Genomic DNA, 24,670 nt, shown 5'->3' with positions numbered 1-24,670 from the left:
GTAGTCCTCTTCCTCTCTGAAGACACAATTTGCAGATGTCATAAAGCAAATTCTTCAATATGCTGGATAAAATATAGTCTGTCCTTTTACAGTGACTTGTTATACTATATATATCTAATACTGAGTAGCTAATAAACGAATATGTTATTCTCTTTCACATTTATAGGTGACACTGATCAATTTCATGATTACTCCAGTGGGTTTAGAGGATCAGCTTTTAACCATTCTGGCTGCAGAAGAAAAACCAGACCTGGAAGAGAGGAAAAATCTTCTCTATCTTGAAGGAGCGAGAACAAGGTACTTTCTTCAAGCAAAACACAGGAAATTGTGTTTAGTCTTAGGAATACATATCATGAAGGTATCCAACGAAGGCCCATGAGGCCCTTGAAGAAGAGAGCAGGGAGAACTCTGGCTGGTCTATTGCTATTAGGTGGCATAAAGTAGGCTTCTCCTCTAGATAAACTGCATTGTTAGAAAGCTAGGTGCTGATGACTTGACCAATAGTCCTGAAATGCGCTTATAGGGGAAATATACATCAGGTCCTTTTGTTCTCAGTGGCAAAATCCAGCAACATATTAAGGCTTCCTTTCTTGACTATGAACAGCACTGTGCTTAGTACATTACAATTTATTTCATACAGCATTATATGCTTCAGTCTTTTACAAAAACATTTGACATATGCTGCTTACTGACTTTTTTAGAAATGTAAAATCAGAAAGTTATCTAAATGGAATCTGTCAGCAGATTTTTGTTATGTAGTCTGAGGGCGGCATGAGGTAAGGGCTGAGACACTTGTTGCAGTGATGTGTCACTTATTAGGCTGTGTGCTGTTGTTTCAATGCCATGAGTGTTTTATCAGAAGGAGATTATCACTGCCCAGCCTATAGTTTGCATGACTTCTGGTCCAACCATGCCACCAGCATTGGTTAGCAGCTTACTGTCAATGTACAATGTACACAGAGAGCTGTGTTGTGGGTGGGATTAGCTTTCTGAGCTCTGCTGAATGCTACATCTAAAAAACTCTGATTGTATCACAGCTGCTGCACCCAGTAAGCTAAGTGATACATTGCTGGAATCAGGGTCTCTCTTTTCCTATATTATGCTGCTCTCAAGTGAGGTAACAAACACCTGGTGACAGATTCCGTTTATTATTACTTACACTTAATGGAGGTACTATGCTGGATCAGCCAGCAATGACCTCATTCAGCAGATGTTTATCAATTAGTAAGAATAGGTCAACTAATACTTTAGATCTTCAAGCTTTCTGCTGGTCCCTAACCCCATAGTATTGTTCTTGCATTACTAGTGTTGATTACACCCAGGCAGCTATTTTGCACCAGAGTGTACCACCTCAAAGATGCATATTGCTGAAATATTATAACTCTTGGTCAATCACATTATATTTAATACTAGTTAAATGGAATATTGGAATGTAGAGTGCTAGTAATTGAGTTACAGACCTCAGACATTGACTAAAGTGATTTTTTTTGTAAAGTGGTAATGCAGGAGTTAGCACTCTATCCAAATGAATGGCTGTTCATGGTACTTTGCCGGGTTCAGATAAGTACGATCTATCAAAATATAAAAATAATTAACTTGATAGGTAAACATGGTAAACAGAAAAAAATAAAGAACGCCAAAATTATTGTATTTTTTGGTATCTGAAATACCACAAAAAATGCTGTAACAAGCTATCAAAACGTGTGGGGTAATACGGTTGGGGTTGATGTCAGCTGTTTTATGGCCGCTGACATCAAGCCCAGGAAATATCTATTTAGGTGCCTTTGTTGGAATTTGTGTCAGATCTGACAAGTCTTTCTGTTAAAATTACACACTGCATCACAGATACCGTTGTAAATGGCATCCTAAGGTTAGTGTAGTGTCTGTGACAAGTCGTGCCTCCTCTGTTGTTTCTGCATTGGCCTCTGGGTCTTCATTGCTTGTGACTCATAGCAGTGCCAGTCCTATTTTTTACGTAGGACTTTTGGTGCTGCTTTATAAGGGAGCCATGTGATTAATTTTGGTCAAGGTTTTGATCACTGCTTCCTGAAAGCCCTGGGAGGTGCAGTCAGCTATTTAAACCCCTGAAGCTCTACTTCCACTGCCAGTCAATAGCATTGCCTGCCCTGGTGTATACTGCTGTGCTTATCTTCTTTTGTTATTTTGATTATTACTGTTCTTTGACCTCGGCTTGGCTTTTGACTACCCACTAGCCATAGGATACTGTCCCAGACATGACCTCTTGGCTTTTACCTTTCTTGATGATTCTTCCTGCCTGTGATTCGCTCTTCCGGACAGCACCTCTTCCATGGAAGCAACACACTGGACCTTGTTGTGAGACCAGATCCCTGTACAGGAGTTAAAGGTGGTCAAGGTTCCAATAGAATCTGCCAGACGGAAAGACTTGTGCCCAGTCTGTCCAAGGTAGCCTATTTACCACTTGGAATAGCTTATGTGAAGCCTGTCCATTGGTAGTCTATTTGAGCAGATGGCCTCTAACAGTTAGGTTTTCACTAGAGTACGGAGCTCAGTTTTTCTGTTATAGGAACTTATTAATGAGACAAATGTGTAAAATAGCTGTCACAAACAGGCACTTGATAGACAATATTTACTATTGGCCTCTGTGATTTTGTCAATTATTTTAGTGTAAAAAATAGTGTGGTATGCTGCACTTTGTCTTCAAGTAAAGCCCAATAGAGGCTTCAATGTCAACCTAATCTGAGAATAAAGATTTGTTACACCATGCCCTGCAACAGGACAAACAAAAAACATATTACAAGCACATATTCACTGATCTTCATGAAAGACATGGTAATCCAATGTAGTAAATAATGTTCAAGACTACACAAATCAAACTAAGAAAGTTGAGAAACCCATATTAATTACTTGCTTCAAAACAGTTTATGGTCTATGGACATATTAAAACATTGATGGTACATTACAATCTGAGGTTAGAACCAAAGCAAGAAACATTAGCTGACATATGGCAAAGAGCATATGGTGTGGTTCCAAAAGTTACAGTATGTATAAATATTTCTACATTTAACAGAAATTTCTTATATTTTAAGAAAAGTGCCAATACATGCAGAAGAAAATGTCTGATAGTAGTTCGCATAAATTATAGTTTGATGAATACTGTTTAACGTAAAAAAAAGTTTCATATGAATATATTTTTATTTTAGAGTAGTTAAGATAAAGAGGAAAAATAGATTAAAGTGAAATCCTTATAAACTTTGAACTTTAATAAATGTGTAATACTAAGAGACAAAGATGTCTCTTTCTTCAAATACAGCGGTTATGATACTAATGAATACTTATAATAATTACAGTGATAAGTCTCACCTATAAGCCAGGTTCATACATCAGTTTTTTGGGATATGTGAAATCTACCATTTTTAATGTGCGCCTTTGGGGCTGTCTGTATTTTACTGGTTATTGGTTAGGCAAAGCTAAGATTTTTTATTTTAGACAAGAAAAAATGGGACACGAAAGATCGTTAAAACTGATACAAAGAACATAAATGGATCCAGCGCACTGAAAATAAAACACTCACAGTTTTTACACATGGAAACATAAAAGGAAACCAGCCTTAGGCTTCGTTCACACATTCCATTTTGAAGCAATTTTTTATGATTAAGTTTAAGCTGCTTTTTAAGCTACTTACAAAACAGCAGGTTTTGCTTAGTTTTTGTGCATTTTTTGTTGTTATTTTACTGCAGTTTTGTCAGGGTACATTTGTCTCTTGTGCATGCTAATAAAGTTTAGTGCATAAAAAAATTGATTCAATTTCATCAGGTTTTGGCACCAAAAATGCAGCAAAACCTGATATTTGTGTTTTTTGCTTTGTTTTTGCAGCGTTTTTGCACTACCCATTGCTTTCAATGAGTGAAAAACGCTAAAACAAGTGACAAGCTGCATTTTGCAAAAACCAAGCTCTTAGGCCGGTTTCACACGTCAGTGGCTCAGGTACGTGAGGTGATAGTTTCCTCACGTACCGGAGCCACTGACACACGTAGACCCATAAAAATCAATGCATCTGTGCAGATGTCATTGATTTTTTGCGGACCGTGTCTCCGTGTGCCAAACACGGAGACATGTCAGTGTTCGTGGGAGCGCACGTATTACACGGACCCATTAAAGTCAATGGGTCCGTGTAAAACACGGACCACACACGGACCTTCTCCGTGTGCAGTCCGTGTGGCGTGCAGGAGACAGCGCTACAGTAAGCGCTGTCCCCCCCACATGGTGCTGAAGCCGCGATTCATATCTTCTGTGCAGCAGCGTTTGCTGCATAGAAGATATGAATAATAGTGTTTAAAAGAAAGATCTATCTGTCCGCCGCCCTCCCACCCCCTGTGCGCCCCCCCGCTGTTCTGAAAATACTCACCCGGCTCCCACGCAGTGTCCTGTGCTGGCCAGCCCTTCTACTGTATGCGGTCACGTAGGGCCGCCGATTAGAGTCATGAATATGTGGCTCCACCTCCCATAGGGGTGGAGCCGCCTATTCATGACTGTAAATGAGCGGCCCCACGTGACCTCATACAGGAGAAGGGGCGGCCAGACCAGGAAGCAGTGACAGCCAACGAGGGAAGCGGGTGAGTATTTTCAGAACAGCGGGGGGGCGCACAGGGGGTGGGAGGGCAGCGGACAGATAGATCTTTCTTTTAAACACTATTATTCATATCTTCTATGCAGCAAACGCTGCTGCACAGAAGATATGAATCGCGGCTTCAGCACGATGCAGTGTACCACACGAGTGGGTACCACACGCTCCGTGTGGTACCCACTCGGCACACGGGCGGCACACGTGTGCCGCACATATGGCCTATGTGAGCTCACGGGAACACGGACACGGATAACTCCGGTACCGATTTTTTCCGGTACCGGAATTATCTGGACGTGTGGGACAGCCCTTATGACAAAACAATCAGGAAAAAAACAAGGTGTGTGCATGAGATTTCTGAAATCTCATTGAGTTTGCTAGTACTGTGAAATATATCTGGAAATTTGCATTAAAAAGCTGGAAAATGCATCATGTGATTATAGCCTTACTGTAAATTCCTATCCGAAATTGAATTATTGTCGAATAATTAATACATCATCATACATCATATGAGCATCATACAGCTTTAAGAACTCTTCATGAGCCTTTAATAAACTTTTAAAATATGCTCTCCATGCAAACAAATCTTGAAATTTAGATTTTCTACAATACATTCCTTATACCATACAGTTGAATATTACATTCAATGGGTTCATCAAGAAACTTAATTTTCCCATATTGCAGATCTTTCCATTGAAGTGAATAGCGCTGAACTGCAATGTCTGACATAGCTCTTGGATAGATGTGACACCATTTCTAGGGGAAAAAACAAATGATTTTTATAAACTTGGACAATGCCTTTATTTTCATTGAAAGCAACTTGCCTGTTAATATGTTTTGAGTATGTGGCTTAAAAAAGTACTCATATAGTGGGAAAAAAAGTATTTATTCAGCCACCAATTGTGCAAGTTCTCCCACTTAAAAAGATGAGAGAGGCCTGTAATTGACATTATAGGTAGATCACAACTATGAGAGTCAAAATGAAAAAACAAATCTAGAAAATCGCCTTGTCTGATTTGGCAAGATTTATTTTGCAAATTTTGGTGCAAAATAAGTATTTGAACATTAACAAAAGTTCATCCCAATATTTTGTTATATATTCTTTGTTGGCAATGAATATGAATGAGGTCAAATGTTTTCTGTAAGTCTTCACAAGGTTGGCACACACTGTTGGTGGTATGTTGGCCCATTCCTACATGCAGATCTCCTCTAGAGCAGTGATGTTTTGGGCCTGTCGCTGGGCAACATGGATTTTCATCTCCCTCCAAACGGTTTCTATGGGGTTGAGATCTGGAGACTGGCTAGGCCACTCCAGGAACTTCATATGCTTCTTACAAAGCCACTACTTTGTTGCAGTGGCGGTATGCTTTGAACATTATCATGCTGAAAGACCCATCCACATTTCATCTTCAATGCCCTTGCTGATGGAAGGAGGTTTGCACTCAAAATCTCACGATACATGGCCCCATTCTTTCTTTCATGTACACGGATCAGTTGTACTGGTCCCTTTGCAGAGAAACAGCCCCAAAGCATGATGTTGCCACCCCCATGCTTCACAGTAAGTATGGTGTTCTTTGGATGCAACTCAACATTCTTTCTCCTCCAAACACAGTGAGTTTTGTTTCTACCGAGCAGTTCTACTTTGGTTTCATCAGACCATATGACATTCTCCCAATACTCTTCTGGATAACCCAAATACTCTCTATCAAACTTCAGATGGGCCCTGACATGTACTGGCTTAAGCAGGGGGACACATTTGGCACTGCAGGATCTGAGTCCCTGGTGGCGTAGTGTGTTACTGATGGTAGCCTTTGTTACGGTGGTCCCAGCTTTATGCAGGTCATTCACTACGACCCCCGTGTGGTTCTGGGATTTTTGCTCACTGTTCTTGTGATCATTTTGCCCCCATGGGGTGAAATCTTGTTTGGAGTCCTAGATCAAGGGAAATTATCAGTGGTCTTGTATGTCTTCCATCTTCTTATTATTGCTCCCACAGTTGATTTCACCACACTAATTACATCACTTCCCAGCCTGGTGCAGGGCTACAATTTTATTTCTGGTGTCCTTCGACAGCTCTTTGGTCTTCACCATAGTGGAGTTTGGAGTGTGACTGTTTGTTGTTGTGGACAGGTGTCTTTTATACTGATAACAAGTTCAAACAGGTGCCATTACTACAGGTAATGAGTGGAGGACAGAGGAGCCTCTTAAAGAAGAAGTTACAGGTCTGTGAGGGCCAGAAATCTTGCATGTTTTTAGGTGACCAAATATTTATTTTCCACCATAATTTGCATAATAAATCTTGCCAAATCAGACAAGGTGATTTTCTGGATTTATTTTCTCATTTTGACTCTCATAGTTGTGGTTTACCTATGATGTCAATTACAGGCCTAGCTCATCTTTTTAAGTGGGAGAACTTGCACAATTGGTGGCTGACTAATACTTTTTTCCCACTGAATGAGTGTTACACAAGCAGAGGTGTAGAGGTCGCATAGGGTGAGGTGTTCTGCTGTGACCCCAAACACAAGTGAAGCGGGTCCCAGGTTGTATGTGTGTGACAAAGTCTCTTTTAGGCAAAAGGATAGGTATTTGTGCTGAACTGCTGGCAACAAACCAATAAAGTTATCCAAAGAGTTCAATGTTTGCAGTGAGAATGCAGTTTCAAGGTCTATCTGACTTCTTCTTCAGGGAAACCTTGGAAAAGGTTTGCTGTGGGTCTCCTGATGAAGTTGGATAGACTGTTTGCTTTTGCATCATCTAAGTGTATTGTATAAGTATACTATAATGAATTAGACCAGAATTGAACCAGAAGGGAACTGAAGCTAACTGGATACATAGTCACTGCAAACAATGTTTCTGTTTCTTTCCATTGTCACCCCTATAGTCCTCCACTTCCTACTAACTTCCTAATCCCATCATCTAGTAATTAACTGGTCATCAATCTCTCCATCTTCACCATCCATTTCACCTCCTCCTCAGATCTGTTCCTCAACATAAAATCCTTTGTCTCCAAATTCACACAGCCACCTCCTGCCCTCTCCTGCTCCCACCTACTAAAACTCTGCATGCTCTTCCTCATTGCTGGTGATATCGCTCCAAATCCTGGCCCTCCTTACCACATCCCCACAGTCACTTCTACCTCCAATTCACAATCTACCATGAATTTCAGCAACCTTTCTAACTTTATACCCATTCACCCAGTCCCCGCTTCTCCAGTCCCTCTAACAGGAGCTCTATGGGACATTCGCTCCATCTGCAACAAAGTTTTAAACTTTCATGATCTTTTCATCACTGACAAACTTTCCTTCCTTGGCATCGCCTAAACCTGGCTCACCCCTCTGACACTGCCTCTTCAGCTGCATTTTCTTATGATGGACTCCATCTTTCTCACATTCCCTGCCCCAGCAACAAGCATGGGGGAGAAGTTGGTTTTCTCCTATCAGATAACTGCTCATTCACCTCAATTCCACTGCCACCCTCCCTTACTCTCCCTTCTTTTGAGGTACACTCTGTCCACATCTACTCCCTTTCCAACCTCCCACTGGATGTCATTTACCGCCCCCCAGGACCAGCCTCCACCTTTTTAACTACTTCACCACCTGGTTACTTAATTTCCTTTCCGCTGGAATTCCCTCTATCATTATGGGTGACTTCAACATCCCCAATGACACTTTCCACTCAGCTGTCTCTAAACTTCTAATACTCACTTCCTCCTTCGGCCTCGCTTAATGGTCCTCATCAGCCACTTACAAAGATGGCCACACACTGGGCCTCATCTTCACTCACCTCTGCTCCCTATCTAACCTCTTTAACTTACCTTTCTCCCTGACTGATCACAACCTACTCACAGTCTCTTCCCTCTCCTTTCCAAGTGCACAATTCCCACTTCACAAACTTGCACATCCTCTCAGAAATCTCAAACACCTTGATTTACACTGACATTCTGAGTCCCTTCGCCCTGTTGCAGACATAGGTTCATTACACAATGCAAATGCTGCTGCCACTTTATATAACACCACAATAGCTGCAGCTCTCAAATCATTTTCATCCCCTCACTCATACAAAAATGCATAATCAACATACAACCTTGGCACTCCAGCCTGATTAAAGAACTAAGGCGAGCTTCCAGGATTGCTGAACAGAGATGGAAGAGATCTCATTCCAACACATTCAAACTGTCCTTCACTAATTTCAAGTCCACTAACATACTTCTCATCTCTCAATATCCTTACTGTTTCACAAACCTATGCAGCTATTTAACAATTTCAATTCTATCCTCCGTCCCTCAGCACCTCCTTCCTCTCTCATATGATGACTTTGCCTAATTCTTCAAGCAGGAGATTGACTACATCAGAGAATTCTTTGGCGTATAGTCCCCAGAGCCCCTCCTCATAGCTACTCAGCCCTCTTGCTCCAAATCTAGCTTCTCCACCATTACAGAAGATAAACTTTACTTTCTACTCCACAGATCACATCTCTCCACCTGTGCACTTGACCCGATCTCATCCCAAACATCACCACAGCCTTCATCCTAACCCTCACCCATCTCTTCAACTTATCACTAATAACTGGTGTCTTTGCCTCATGCTTTAAATGTGCCTCGATCATACCCAACCTCAAAAAGCTCTCCCTTGATTCATCCTTTAAGTCTAGTTATCGCCCCATATCACTTATCCCGTATACCTCAAAATTACTGGAACAGCATGTCCATCTTGAACTGTCCTCTCAAGTCTCTTCCTGTTCCCTCTTTGATCGGATACAATCTGACTTCTGACTGCATCATTCAACTGAAACTCCTTTAACTAAAATCACCAATGACTTACTAACCCCCAAAGCTAAGCGTTACTACTCTGTCTTGCTCTTATCCTGAATCTCTTCATACCTTACAGATTCGACATTCAGCATCTCCCACTCACAAATCACCTCCTCATCTCACCCCCTATCTGTCAGTGTCAACCAAGGTTCAGTTCTAGGACCCCTGCTTTTCTCCATTTACACCATTGTACTGAGGAAGCTCATAGAGCCTCACGGCTTTCAGTATCATCTTTATGCTGGTGACACACAGATCTACCTCTCTGGATCCAATATCACCTCCTTACTATCCAGAATCCCACAATGTCTGTTCGCTATTTCATTCTTCTTCTCTGCTCGATTCCTGAAACTTATCTTCAACAAAACAGAATTCATCATTTGTCCCCCGTCTCACTCAAACCCCCCAACAGATCTATTAATCAAATTAAATGGCTGCTTACTCTACCCAATCCCGCAAGCTCCCTATCTTGGGGTAACCTTTGACTCTGCACTCACTTTCAAGACATATATCCAAGCCCTTTCCACCTCCTGCTGAACTAAAAAATATTTCCCGGACCTGTACATTCCTTAACAGAGAATCTACAAAAACACTAGTTCATGCCCTCATCATCTTCTTCCTAAACTACTGCAACCTCACACTTTATGGCCATACTTTAAACACTCTCACACCCATCAAAGCTGAAGCTCTGCTGTCCTACTAATGCACCTGTCCCCCCGCTACTCCTCGGCCTCTCCTCTCTGCCAATCCCTTCACTGGCTCCTCAATGCCCAAATACTCCAGTTCAAAACTCTAACAATGACATATAAAGCGATCAGCAGCCTGTTTCCTCCAAATATCTGTGACCTGGTCTTCCACTATTTACCTTCACACAATCACACAAGATCTCCTTTCTGTCACAACCCCTGCAGTAGGTCTTAAGTAGAGGGTCGAATAGAGGACACCTGAGTCTCAGAAGGGGCGAGGAGAGCCGCGGTGAGCGGAGTGCAGAACCTGCAACATGTGACTCCCAAAGGAGTGGCCGAAGGTGGAGACTACCGCCAGGTGATGGAGGAGATCAGCGAGGCCGGAGTGTAGTGAAGGAGCCGAGGTCAAACCAGGAAGTCAGAGAGATACCGCAGGACGAGATGGGGGGCGAAGTTAAACACAAAGCCGAGGTCAGAAAGCCGGAGATAATGGTGAGGTACAAGTGGGACAGACAGGTGCAGAGTCGGGGAAGTAAAGCCGGAAGGTCAGAACCAGGCAGGACTATAATATTGAATCAGAAGTCTAAACACAATACCAGAAAACGGACCGGGTCAAAGCACAACAAGGCAAAGCAATCAAGCAGTACTCAAACACACCAGGGGGTCAGACACACAGACAGAATGAACATATAACTAACAAGGAACCTAAGTCTGGTGTAGGTATATATGTCTCTCCCAGATCCAAAAGGAGGCCAAAAACAATTAACCCTGTGAGGACCGGGAGAGAACCCAGACCACAACCATGACACTTTTCTTCTCCCCTCTTATCTCCTCTTCCTGCAATCGCATACAAGCTTTCTCCCGTGCCTCCCACATACTCTGTAACTCTCTACCTCAACATATCAGACTCTCCCCTATTGTGGAAACTTTCAAAAGGAACTTGAAGACCTACCTCTTTCAACAAGCCTACAACCTGCAGTAACCCTCGCTCCACTATACAGCTGCATGACCAGTTCTGCCCTCACCTATTATATCCTCAACCATGCCTTGTAGATTTTGAGCCCTCGGGGGCAGGATACTCTCTACTCTTGTATCAGTCAGTGACTTGTATTGTTCCTGATTATTTGCTTGTTTTTATTATGTATATCCATTTTCATATGTAAAGCGCTATGGAATAAATGGTGCTATAATAATAAATAATAATAATCACTATCTTGGTTTCTACATCAGCAGTTGGAATTACATATCTAGCTGTCTAAAGAGTTGTGCTTTCTCACAACCCAACCAGGTGTGCACTGCTGAATCACCCAAATACGCTGTTGTCGGGATAAAGCCTTGTTTGCACTTTTTTGTCCTTCTAATTTCTTTTCAAAGCCTCTTTTAAATATCTTTCCTTACAATTGCATGTTGCTAAATGGTGCAGCAAATTGGGATCCAGTTGTTTAGGAAGATAGGAGCCATTCTGGTATACAAAACTGAACTGTAGTTTACTGGTGGAACTGATGAAACAAAAATAAGCAGGAGGTACATTTGCAGGTTTGCATTTTCTGCATACACTGATACAAACAAATTGCAGTTACAGGAGGCTGCACATATCTTATGAGAAAGCATATTAGTTTTACAGCACACATGAACAGGCCCTCCATTTTCACTTTGCATTCCTTGTTCAGCTCAATTCCTTGCAGTACATGTGCCCCAGCCTGGCAAGCCCAATATCTCTTCAATAACAATCCTTCCAGGTCTGGCCTCTGCATAGTCTGTCCCTATAATCCCTGTATCGTCACATCTTCAGGGATATTTCTTCTTCTGCCACACTCTCACATACTAAGAACATTCAAACTTCAGATTTCTCCAGTTGGATGACAGTACTGCAGACACAGTATCGCTGAGCCACTATCTGTTATCACAGCTTTTAATAATTGTACATTATTGTTTCCACAAATTAATATGTCTAATGTGAAAATATATTATTACATTTTTATCACACAAAGCAGTCTCCTCTAAGAACTTGGGAGCCATATGTGGTTCTTAGCTTTCTTCCATGTGGCTTCTAGAAAATAGTCAAAATAATGTTACTCCTAGAATGGTTTCATGCTTAGAGTTTTTCCTAAAAATGCTGTATTTTAAGCAGGATTTCTACGGTGAAATTAAAAGGAATGTAAAGGTATTATTTTTTATTTTACCATATCGAGATTACAGACATTTTCTTGGAATCGGCAGGTAAAAAGTGAGGGTGCAGGGAGTGAACAGCAGGACGACGGCCGTTTCGCGCACTCAGCGCTTCTATGGGTCCATGTGACATGGACCTGTAGAAGCGCTGAGTGCGCGAAATGGCCGATTCCAAGAAAATGTCTGTAACCTCGATATGGTAAAATAAAAGACATCAACTTCACTGCAAACTGGGTGAGTGCCGCATTTCTTTTTCTATTTTCTATAGACTATCTTTTTGACTATTATATGTGAAGCACCAGTTCCCAGTGGCAAAAAGCAACGGGTTTTTTAGTCCTGAAGGATCATATGTTGTATGCCTTGAAATGCACTACAGCTCCTAGTGCCATAAAATGCTTCTCTTTTTTTCTGAGACCCTAAAGGTATTATTTTTCCTTCCTGCTGAATCTTCTGGCTTTGATTTGAAAAGCCACATAAAAACTATAATGGTATTTTTTCAAAATTGCTGTGCGATAAACCTCCCTAATCTGGATAAAAAAGTGGACAGAAATATTCATCTTTGCTCACTGAAAGCATACAAATATATATTAAGGGTAAGCATCAGCTCCTTCTTGTGACCTCTTCTGGCTTCACCATAGCCATTTACAATCATAAGGAAAAGAATAGAAAAATAATTGATGACCTGAAAATAGGCATAAGATTGTATTTAGCTAATGTACAGCTATGTGATTCTGCACAAGACTATCCAAAGACACCAGTCCAGTGCTGAAACGTGTAGCTTTACAAAAAAGCTACAATCTACCGCACCTCACAGTCTTGCAAATCATATTACTGATAGCTAACCCCAGGGTAAAAGCCAAATCAGTGCATCTCTCACATCTTTAACAGAATTATTTTCTGTTATTACTGAGTGTAGCTGAACGCAATGCATCTGGAAAGAGGCTCATATATTACAAAGACTGAGAACCTCTGCTTTATAATTTACTATGCAAATGTTCTCCATACAAGTCTGTACATTTAAAGATGCGGTCCATCAAAAAATCCAGCAATAGGCGTGGCTGAACCAAAAAAATAACCTTTATTCCATATATTTAAAAATCATTCCAAGTATATCAAGATCTGTTCATATGAAGCCATGTGCCCGACAATTGATATACTTGGAATCATGTTTTAATTATATGGAATAAAGGTTATTTTTTAGTTTATCTACGGCTATTACTAGGTTTTTCTTCCTTCCGTTGTGCAATATTGGACTACTCCACCAGATCCTTGCAAGGTGTTGGCTGATTCAGGGGAATCGATTTAAAGGCTTGGTAAGCTGACTACAGTATATATTTTTTGTGTATGCATCAAATACATTTTCCATTCCCACCTGACTATCACACCTGCACTACTCTGATACAATGATGTACATGATGTAGTTACAGCCATGCAAATCAGACTTATCTTTGCTTCTCTTCAGCCTCAATCTTGATTCCCAGATTTCACCCTGCATTTTTTTCCTATATGTTTTACTATCAATCCCGTGATGCATCAGCACAGTATCACTTGGACAGCTAGAGCTAGTATAACCTCAGGCTGGTGTGATAACACTCTGGTTATCCTTTCCTCTATTTTTTCTTTAAAAACTAATATATTATACAGTTAGAAGGCTGAACTGTTATCTCCTGCATTATAAGTGTTTGACAGGAGCTGTGCAGTCATCATCATTAACCATGATAGTAGTTTTGGTCCATACATGATGAATTCCCCATCTTCCCTAATAGAAAACTGTGATGCATTACTTGAAATTTTATCATATAGCAGGTACTAGTGATTGAGATGGTAACCACCTTCAGAGAAGATATAGCCATGTTTTTCCCAGAGAGGGTCACCATTACAAGACAAAAAATATACCATACATTTTCAGATAGGGAGAAACAACTAGATAAGGTAATACTAACTGAATTATATATATGGATACTGGTGAAAGTATGAATAAAAAAACAATGTAGTGCTACCTGAATCATGCTACTTATTTTTGTGATACCCACAAAAGAATCCATGTCATCATTACTGACCAATTACGGTAATGGTGTCCAATCCATTCATAGGTATAGCTTGCACTAAAATTAAAAAGAACATCTCATGTATCTAATCTTGGTTTAATACATTTAATAAAAAATGTACAGTACATAAAGTGTGTATTTTTGATGAGGCAGACATTTATGCTTTACGAGATAGGGCATGTGAGCAAGATGTACATTACTTTGCCTTTTGTGCTGAGTTAGATTTCATGTTTATGATATGGGATAGAAGTAATTCATGCTGATGAAATAAAAGATGAGCAATGAAAGGAATGAATGTAGTAATAACCCCAGCAACATGAATATATGATCACTGGTTGGTTGCAAGTTTTAACTGTATATTGGTTTTATATGCCTAAGAGTCTTTCGTGTAGGTAAAGAATTAAATCAGTCAAACATTGATGAATTCCTCCTAGAGTCTATTATAAAATAATTCACTTGAGGCAACATTTGTAAGCAGTTGAGTTGGAATTTGACATGCTTAGGAATCTATGACAATTAAATTACCGTGAGGGCCTACTTGGGAATATGTCACACAGCAAATACACAGAAATAGCTTCCCAGACTGTGCTGGAAACCTTCATGCACTATTTCCATGAATCCTAATAGAAATAACATTTCTTTTATAGAAAGCAGTTGAAAGAGATAGAAGATCAGATTTTGGAAGTATTATCTTTGACACAAGGAAACATCTTGGAGGACGAGAGAGCTATTGACATTCTTTCCTCAAGCAAGAAGTTATCCCAAGAGGTCCAGGAGAAACAAGAAATAACAGCTAAGACAGAGAAACAAATTGATGAAACCAGAGATGGCTACAGACCAGTATGTACATTTTACACCATTTCAGTGCCTGACTTTTTTTCATACAAAAAGAACACCAACAGATATTTAGTATTATAATACTATACAGTACATTAGATGTCCTGTTTCATGGATCAAAATTTAAGTGGTTGGAACTAATGATTTTAGAACCATATAGGCATAAAGGAAACAACTCATTTTAAAAAAAAACCCTTTTAAAGAGAATCCGTCAGCAGATTTTTGCTTTGTAATCTGAGAACACCATGCGTTATGGGCTGACACACTGATTTAAATGATATGTCACTTATTAGGCTGTGTGCTGTAGTTTCAATACTATTAGTATTTAATCAGTAGGACAATATCACTGCTGGATTAGCTGCTATTGTGCCTCCTAGTCTAACTCCGCCCCCACGACCTATTAGAAGCTTACTGCCTATATGCAACGTACATAGAAAGCTGCCAATCAGGGGTGTGGGCGGGGCTAGCTTTCTGGGCTCTTCTACATCTACAGCAGAGAAAACTGGGATTGTATCACAACTGCTGCACCCTGTCATGTAAGTGATAGATCAGTGGAATCAGTGTCTATTTCCCTACATTAAGCTGCTCTCAGATGAGGTAGCAAAATCCTGGTGCCAGATTCCTTTTAAGGAATTCCAAGTTATAAGAAGGGTAGTAGAGTAGAGAACAGTGTCTCCTTCTATAGGGCAAAACTAAAAGACAGCACCACTTAAATATTCACATAAGCAAATAGAAATCTATTGTTAAACAAGTAGGCACACTCTAAAAATGTATTTAAAAACTATTTATTTTTTGTAGTGTGCCTGTCTTTACACCCCCTTTTTTCTGTATCCTTCTAGAAGGAGGCATGTTGGTCTTGTCGGGTTTAGTCTGCAGAATACAGCTTGTTCTTGGTGGTTTTTGCAGTCCTAGACCCTATAATCTGTTTACAAAACGTGTTCATGCAAAATTGAGAACACCTTTAATGATATTGTTATTAAAAGGATGTCTCATAAAGACCCTCAAGACTATCAATTGTCTGTATCTGTGAATGGTTAAAGGGACCCTGTAAGAAATCATGCCTTCCGATCCATAGGGAGCATGAATCAGAGTCTGACTGCACGATTGCAGTCAGGTATGTTTAGCCCTGAAACACTTTGGTGTTTCAAAGAATGCTACTACCTGGTAGGAATAGATGAGACTGGTCCACCCCTGCCCCGGCTGGCTTCTCCACGCAGCCTTCTAGGTGACTAACAAGTTTATCCCATTTGAGCACAGTGAGAGAGACCTGTCATTTATCTAGAGCAGGCGATTCAACCTCGTCTGGCTATATGGGCCGCACATAGAAAAATTTTGAATTTGACTGGCCACAAATTTTGCAGGATGAGATGACATTTTTATTGATACAATTTTTTTCATTAGTTGTATGGGTTATGGTACAGTTTTATAACTTCAGTTGTTACGGATGCAGCGATAACAAATGTGCACTACTTTGTTTACTTTAGTTAGTACATAAAACAGCATTTCCAGTGATTTTTTTTTACATTTTTACAATTTTATTTTTCTTTCTTTTTGTTCCCCAGTTGGCACAATACAATAATATTGCCTTACAATTACCACCATATAGTAATTATGACCAGCTTGTAGTTATGTCCCCATCCTGGTTCCCATCTTGTAGTTATGTCCCTATCATGTAGTAATGTACTCCATCGTGATCCCCATTTTGCAGTAATGTCGCCCATCCGGGTCCCAATATGTCAGTAATGTTCCCCATCCCAGTCTACATATTGCAGTAATGTCGCCAACCTGGTCCTCATATTTCAGTAATGTCGCCAACCTGGTCCTGTATTGCAGTATGGTCCCCCATAGTGGTCCCCATATTGCAATTATATCCGCCATCCTGCTTCCCATATTGCAGATATGTCCCTCATCCTCCCCATATAACAGCCATGTCACCCACCCTGGTACCCATAATGTAGTCATGTCCACCATCCTGACCCCCATATAGCAGTCATCATACCCCCATCCTCCTCTCTGTATAGCAACCATATCTCCCGTCCTGCTCCCAATATAGCAGCCATGTCCAAAATTCTGGTCCCTATACAGCAGCCATGTTCGCCAGCATGGTCCCTATATAGCAACCATGACAACAAGCCTGGTCTCCATATAACATTCATGTTCCTCATCCTGCTCCCCATATAGCAGCCATGTCCCCCATCCTGCTCCCCATATAGCAGCCATGTCCCCCATTCTGGTCTCCATATAGCAGCCATGTACCACAGCCTGGGCCCTCCCCATATAGCAGCCATATCGCCAAGACGGGTCCCATAGAGCATCCATGTACCCCATGCTAGTCCAAAAAAGAAAAGAATGTCCAGCTTCACAGAGTCCGTAAAAAAGAGTTTTCTTTATTCACAAACTTTAAACATGGAGGATACAGACTTCAGCACGAACCATATGGGTAAGAATCTCAACGCGTTTCTGGAGACTAAGCTCCCTTAACCCCTTAGTGACAGAGCCAATTTGGTACTTAATGACCGAGCCAATTTTTACAATTCTGACCAGTGTCACTTTATGAGGTTATAACTCTGGAACGCTTTATCGGATCCCGCTGATTCTGAGATTGTTTTTTCGTGACATGTTGTACTTCAAGTTAGTGGTAACATTTCTTCGATATTACTTGCGATTATTTATGAAAAAAATGGAAATATGGCGAAAATTTTTAAAATTTTGCAATTTTCAAACTTTGTATTTTTATGCCCTTAAATCAGAGAGATATGTCACAAAAAATAGTTAATAAATAACATTTCTCACATGTCTACTTTACATCAGCACAATTTTGGAAACAATTTTTTTTTTTGTTAGGGAGTTATAAGGGTTAAAAGTTGACCAGCAATTTCTCATTTTTACAACACCATGTTTTTTTTAGGGACCACACCACCTTTGAAGTGATTTTGAGGGGTCTATATGATAGAAAATAACCAAGTGTGACACCATTCTAAAAACTGCACCCCTCAAGCTGCTCAAAACCACATTCAAGAAGTTTATTAACCCTTTACGTACTTCACAGGAACTAAAACAATGTGGAAGAAAAAAATTAACATTTTACTTTTTTTTGCAAACATTTTACTTCAGAACCATTTTTTTTAATTTTCACAAGTGTAAAAACAGAAATTTAACCACAAATTTTGTTGTGCAATTTTTCCTGAGTACGCCGATACCCCATATGTGGAGGTAAACCACTGTTTGGGCGCACCGCAGAGCTTGGAAGTGAAGGAGCACCGTTTGACTGTTTCAATGCAGAATTGGCTGGAATTGAGATCGGACGCCATGTCGCGTTTGGAGAGCCCCTAATGTGCCTAAACAGTGGAAACCCCCCACAAGTGACACCATTTTGGAAACTAGACCCCCCAAGGAACTTATCTAGATGTGTGGTGAGCACTTTGAACCCCCAGGTGCTTCACAGAAGTTTATAACGTAGAGCCGTGAAAATAAAAAATCGCATTTGTTTTCACAAAAATGATTTTTTCGCCCACAAATTCTTATTTTCACAAGGGTAACAGGAGAAATTAGACCACAAAAGTTGTTGTGCAATTTCTCCTGAGTACGTCGATACCCCATATGTGGAGGTAAACCACTGTTTGGGCGCACCGCAGAGCTTGGAAGTGAAGGAGCACCGTTTGACTTTTTCAATGCAGAATTGGCTGGAATTGAGATCGGATGCCATGTCGCGTTTGGAGAGTCCCTGATGTGCCTAAACAGTGGAAACCCCCCACAAGTGATACCATTTTGGAAACTAGACCCCCCAAGGAACTTATCTAGATGTGTGGTGAGCACTTTGAACCCCCAAGTGCTTCACAGAAGTTTATAACGTAGAGCCGTGAAAATAAAAAATCTCATTTTTTCTACAAAAATGATCTTTTTGCCCCCAAATTTTTATTTTCACAAGGGTAACGGGAGAAATTAGACCACAAAAGTTGTTGTGCAATTTCTCCTGAGTACGTCGATACCCCATATATGGGGGTAAACCACTGTTTGGGCGCACCGCAGAGCTTGGACGTGAAGGAGCACCGTTTGACTTTTTCAATGCAGAATTGGCTGGAATTGAGATCGGATGCCATGTCGCGTTTGGAGAGTCCCTGATGTGCCTAAACAGTGGAAACCCCCCACAAGTGATACCATTTTGGAAACTAGACCCCCCAAGGAACTTATCTAGATGTGTGGTGAGCACTTTGAACCCCCAAGTGCTTCACAGAAGTTTATAACGTAGAGCCGTGAAAATAAAAAATCTCATTTTTTCTACAAAAATGATCTTTTTGCCCCCAAATTTTTATTTTCACAAGGGTAACAGGAGAAATTAGACCACAAAAGTTGTTTTGCAATTTCTCCTGAGTACGTCGATACCCCATATATGGGGGTAAACCACTGTTTGGGCGCACCGCAGAGCTTGGAAGAGAAGGAGTGTCGTTTTACTTTTTCAATGTAGAATTGGCTGGAATTGAGATCGGACGCCATGTCACGTTTGGAGAGCCGCTGATGTGCCTAAACAGTAGAGACCCCCCACATATGACACCATTTTGGAAACTAGACCCCTTAAGGAACTTATCTAGATGTGTGGTGAGCACTTTAAACCCCCAGGTGCTTCACAGAAGTTTATAACGTAGAGCCGTGAAAATAAAAAAATTGCATTTTTTCTACAAAAATGATCTTTTTGCCTCCAAATTTTTATTTTACCAAGGGTAACAGGAGAAAATGGACCCCAGAAGCTGTTGTACAATTTGTCTTGAGTACGCCGACACCCCATATGTGGGGGTAAACCACTGTTTGGGCGCATGGCTGAGCTCGGAAGCAAAGGAGCGCCATTTGACTTTTCAATGCAAAATTGACTGGAATTGAGATCGGACGCCATGTCGCGTTTGGAGAGCCCCTGATGTGCCTAAACAGCAGAAACCCCCCAAAAGTGACCCCATTTTGGAAACTAGACCCCCCATGGAACTTATCTAGATGTTTAGTGAGAACTTTGAATGCCCAAGTGCATCACAGAAGTTTATAATGCAGAGTCGTGAAAATAAAAAATATATATTTTTTAACAATAAAGATTTTTTAGCCCCCAAGTTTTTATTTTCACAAGGGTAACAAGAGAAATTGGACCCCAACAGTTGTTGTCCAATTTGTCCTGAGTATGCTGGTACCCCATATGTGGGGGTAAACCACTGTTTGGGCGCATGGCAGAGCTCGGAAGGGAAGGAGTGCCATTTTGGAATGCAGACTTTGATAGAATTGTCTGCGGGCGTTATGTTGCCTTTGCAGACCCCTAATGTACCTAAACAGTAGAAACCCCCAACAAGTGACCCCATTTTGGAAAATAGACCCCCCCAAGGAACTTATCTAGATATGTGGTGAGAACTTTGAATGCCCAAGTGCTTCACAGAAGTTTATAATGCAGAGTAGTGAAAATAAAAAATATTTTTTTTCCCACAAAAAAGATTTTTTTAGCCCCCAAATTTTTATTTTCACAAGGGTAACAAGAGAAATTGGACCCCAAAAGTTGTTGTCCAATTTGTCCTGAGTATGCTGGTACCCCATATGTGGGGGTAAACCACTGTTTGGGCGCACGGCAGAGCTCGGAAGGGAAGGAGCGCCATTTTGCAATGCAGACTTTGATAGAATTGTCTGCGGGCGTTATGTTGCGTTTGCAGACCCCTAATGTACCTAAACAGTAGAAACCCCCACAAGTGACCAAATTTTGGAAACTAGACCCCCTAAGGAACTTATCTAGATATGTGGTGAGAACTTTGAAAGCTCAAGTGCTTCACAGAAATTTATAATGCAGAGTAGTGAAAATAAAAAAATATATTTTTTTCCAACAAAAAAGATTTTTAGCCCCCAAGTTTTTATTTTCACAAGGGTAACAGGAGAAATTGGACCCCAAAAGTTGTTGTCCAATTTATCCCGAGTACGCTGATGCCCCATATGTGGGGGTAAACCACTGTTTGGGCGCACGGCAGAGCTCAGAAGGGAGGGAGTACCATTTGACTTTTTTAGCGCAAAATTGGCTGTCGTGTTTGGAGACCCCCTGATGTACCTAAACATTTCCGCGGATGCGTGGCCGTAACTCTGCCCCCTCCTCCCCAGGACATAGACTGGGCAGCGGATGCGTTGAAAAACTGCATCCGCTGCCCACGTTGTGCACAATTTTCACAACGTGCGTCGGTACATCGGGCCGACGCATTGCGACCGCCCCGTACCGACGCAAGTGTGAAAGAAGCCTTAGGCTACTTTCAGACATAGCGCATTTTTGAGCGCTACTTTGCGGGCGCTTTTCAAAAATGCGCAATGTCATTTTCGTCTGCCGGCAAAGTGAATGAGAAATTCACTTTGCCGTTCAGACACACCGCAAAAAAACGCGGCGCTTTTGTCTGCAAACACGCCGGCGTAAAAAGAATTGACATGTCAATTCTTTACGCAGCGGCGTGTCTGCGTATCCCCCTAGGGCCCCATATTACCTTCCACACACAGCACCTTTGTCCTGGGTGTCGGCGTCTTTGTACGGAGGGGTTGACACCCAGGACCGGACGTGACGTCGGACAGGAAGAGGGAAGCCCCCGCCCCCCAGTGAAGCAGCATGGAGTCCTTCTGTGTGTGTGTGTGTGCGTGTGTGTGCGTGTGTGTGTCCCCATGCGACGCTAGTGCCACCATTGTGCTAAGTCGCCGTATGGGACTACTACTCCCATCCGGTATTAGGATGGGAGAGTTGTCCCTGTGTCCGGCGACTTAGCACAATTGTAAAGTTACACAAAACACCTACACACAATACACATACATGACACACAGTACATACAACATATAACACAGAGTATATACTCACCAACAGCACACTTGTAGGCGAAGCCCTCGATCCTCCAGGAAAAAATCCAAAAATAATAAACCAAATTCATACTCCCTGTCCGCAGAATCCATAAAACGAGTGTCCCACGCCGATCGGCTGCTCTCCGGCGATACACTGCCAGGAGCGAAGCTCCTAGCAGTGTATCGCGTACTGTTCCGGAGTTCAATGACTCCGGCGTCTCGGTTAACAGCAGTACAGCTGCGTTGAACTTTCCCACGCAGCACTGCCGTTAAGCGAGAGTGCCGGGGTCAATGACCGCCGGTAAACTCGCTCGCGCATGCGCAGTGACACACCGACAGGAACTATGGCTCCTGTCAGTGTGTTGCTGCAGCCGTGGAGAGCTGACATATCTCTGGATGTGTCTGTTCTCCATGGAAAATCTTGATACGTGGCACTTAAATATGTGGCAATTAAATACGTGACACGTGGCACTTATACGTGATACGTGTCACTTAAATACGTGGCACTGAAATACGTGATACGTGGCACTTTGATACGTGGCACGTGTCTCTTAAATACGTGGCACGTGGCACTGAAAGATGTGGCACGTGGCACTTTGATACGTGGCACGTGGCACTTTGATACGTGGCACGTGGCACTGAAATATGTGGCACGTGGCACTTTGATACGTGGCACGTGGCACTTTGATACGTGGCACGTGGCACTTTGATACGTGGCACGTGGCACTTTGATACGTGGCACGTGGCACTTTGATACGTGGCACGTGGCACTTTGATACGTGGCACGTGGCACTTTGATACGTGGCACTGAAATATGTGGCACGTGGCACTTTGATACGTGGCACGTGTCACTTAAATACGTGGCACTGAAATATGTGGCACGTGGCACTTTGATACGTGGCACGTGTCTCTTAAATACGTGGCACGTGGCACTGAAAGATGTGGCACGTGGCACTTTGATACGTGGCACGTGGCACTTTGATACGTGGCACGTGGCACTTTGATACGTGGCACGTGGCACTTTGATACGTGGCACGTGGCACTTTGATACGTGGCACTGAAATATGTGGCACGTGGCACTTTGATACGTGGCACGTGTCACTTAAATACGTGGCACGTGGCACTGAAATATGTGGGACACGTTGCACAAAAAAGTTACATGTAGTTTTTTTTGTGTTGACGGTCCGCCGAAGCACGACGCATCCGTCGCACGACGGATGCGACATGTGGCAATCCGTCGCAATGCGTCGCTAATGCAAGCCAATGGAGAAAAAACGCATCCTGCAAGCACTTTTGCAGGATGCGTTTTTTCTCCAACGACGCATTGCGACGGAAGCCAAAAAACGCTAGTGTGAAAGTAGCCTAACCCTAGCCCTAACCCTAAATTTAGCCCCAACCCTAACCCTAACTCTAACCCTAACCCTAACTCTAACCCTAACTCTAACCCTAACTCTAACCCTAACCCTAACTCTAACCCTAACCCTAACCCTAACCCTAACCCTAACCCTAACCCTAATTTTAGCCCCAACTTGTCTTCTCCTGCCGGCCGGCAGATGGCAGCAGATGGCGGGCGCACTGCGCATGCGCCCGCCATGATGAAAAAGCCGGCTGGCAGGAGAAGACAGAAGAGGACCCAGGGACCCCGGGTGAGTATGATAGGGTCCCCGAATCCCCCTATTTCTCTGTCCTCTGATGTGCGATCACATCAGAGGACAGAGAAATAACTGATCGCTTTTTTTTTTTTTTTTTTTTTTTGCGGTCGCCGGTAAACTGTTAATTACCGGCGATCGCAAAGCAGGGGTCGGTGCAAATCGACCCCGATCATGTTCTTTGGGGTCTCGGCTACCCCCGGCAGCCGAGACCCCAAAGAACATCCGGGTGCCGGGCGGCGGGCGCACTGCGCGTGCGCCCGCCATTTTTTCCCGGAAAAAAGATGGCGGCGCCCATGGGGAGACACGAGGAGCACCGGGGGAGGTAGGTAAGTATTGGGGGGCTATTGGGGGCCATCGGGGACCACATTTCTCTGTCCTCCGATGTGCGATCACATCGGAGGACAGAGAAATTAAACGGCAAATCGCGTTTTTTTTTTTTTTGTTGCGACCGCCGGTAAACGGTTAATTACCGGCGATCGGAACTCGGGGGTCGGTAAAAACCCCCCGAATCATGTTCTCTGGGGTCTCGGCTACCCTCGGCAACCGAGACCCCAGAGAAAATCCGACTCTGGGGGGCGCTATTCACTTTTTCCACAGCGCCGTTAATTAACGGCGCTGTGGTTTAAGTACCCTTAGCGGCCGCCGTTAAAAGGCGTATCGGCGGTCGTTAAGGGGTTAATCATGATTCTTACCCATATGGTTCGTGCTGAAGTCTGTATCCTCCATGTTTAAAGTTTGTGAATAAAGAAAACTCTTTTTTACGGACTCGGTGAAGCTGGACATTCTTTTCTTTTTTGGACTTTATACGCCTTGACACAGCGGGTCCGTGCTCCCGAGGTTTGGTTTATGCATCACGGGTGAGCTGGTTTATATTCCTTCACCCCATGCTAGTCCCCAATTAGCAGCTATGTCCCCCGTCCTGATCCCCATATAGCAGAAATGTCATTCAGCATAGTCCCCATACTGCAGTAATGTCCACATCCTGGTCTTCATATTGCAGTAATGTCCCTTAGCATGGTCACCACATTGCAGTAATGTTC

The 24,670-nt window shown here is 42.4% G+C and overlaps 1 protein-coding gene across 1 annotated transcript in view; it reads left to right on the top strand.

Annotated features, from left to right (window-relative positions):
• LOC143775062 (dynein axonemal heavy chain 3-like) overlaps positions 1-24,670 on the top strand; it is a 2,972,411-nt gene that overhangs the window by 2,672,079 nt on the left and 275,662 nt on the right. The window contains exons 66-67 of the mRNA XM_077262897.1: positions 167-297; positions 14,961-15,153. Of these exons, the coding sequence (XP_077119012.1) occupies positions 167-297; positions 14,961-15,153 (324 nt within the window). The remainder of the gene's footprint in view (positions 1-166; positions 298-14,960; positions 15,154-24,670) is intronic.

This window comes from Ranitomeya variabilis, chromosome 5 (genome assembly GCF_051348905.1).
Source record: "Ranitomeya variabilis isolate aRanVar5 chromosome 5, aRanVar5.hap1, whole genome shotgun sequence".
Taxonomy (NCBI): Eukaryota; Metazoa; Chordata; class Amphibia; order Anura; family Dendrobatidae; genus Ranitomeya; species Ranitomeya variabilis.
Note: the sequence above shows the minus strand (reverse complement) of the source record. Positions and strands in the feature narration are given on the sequence as shown.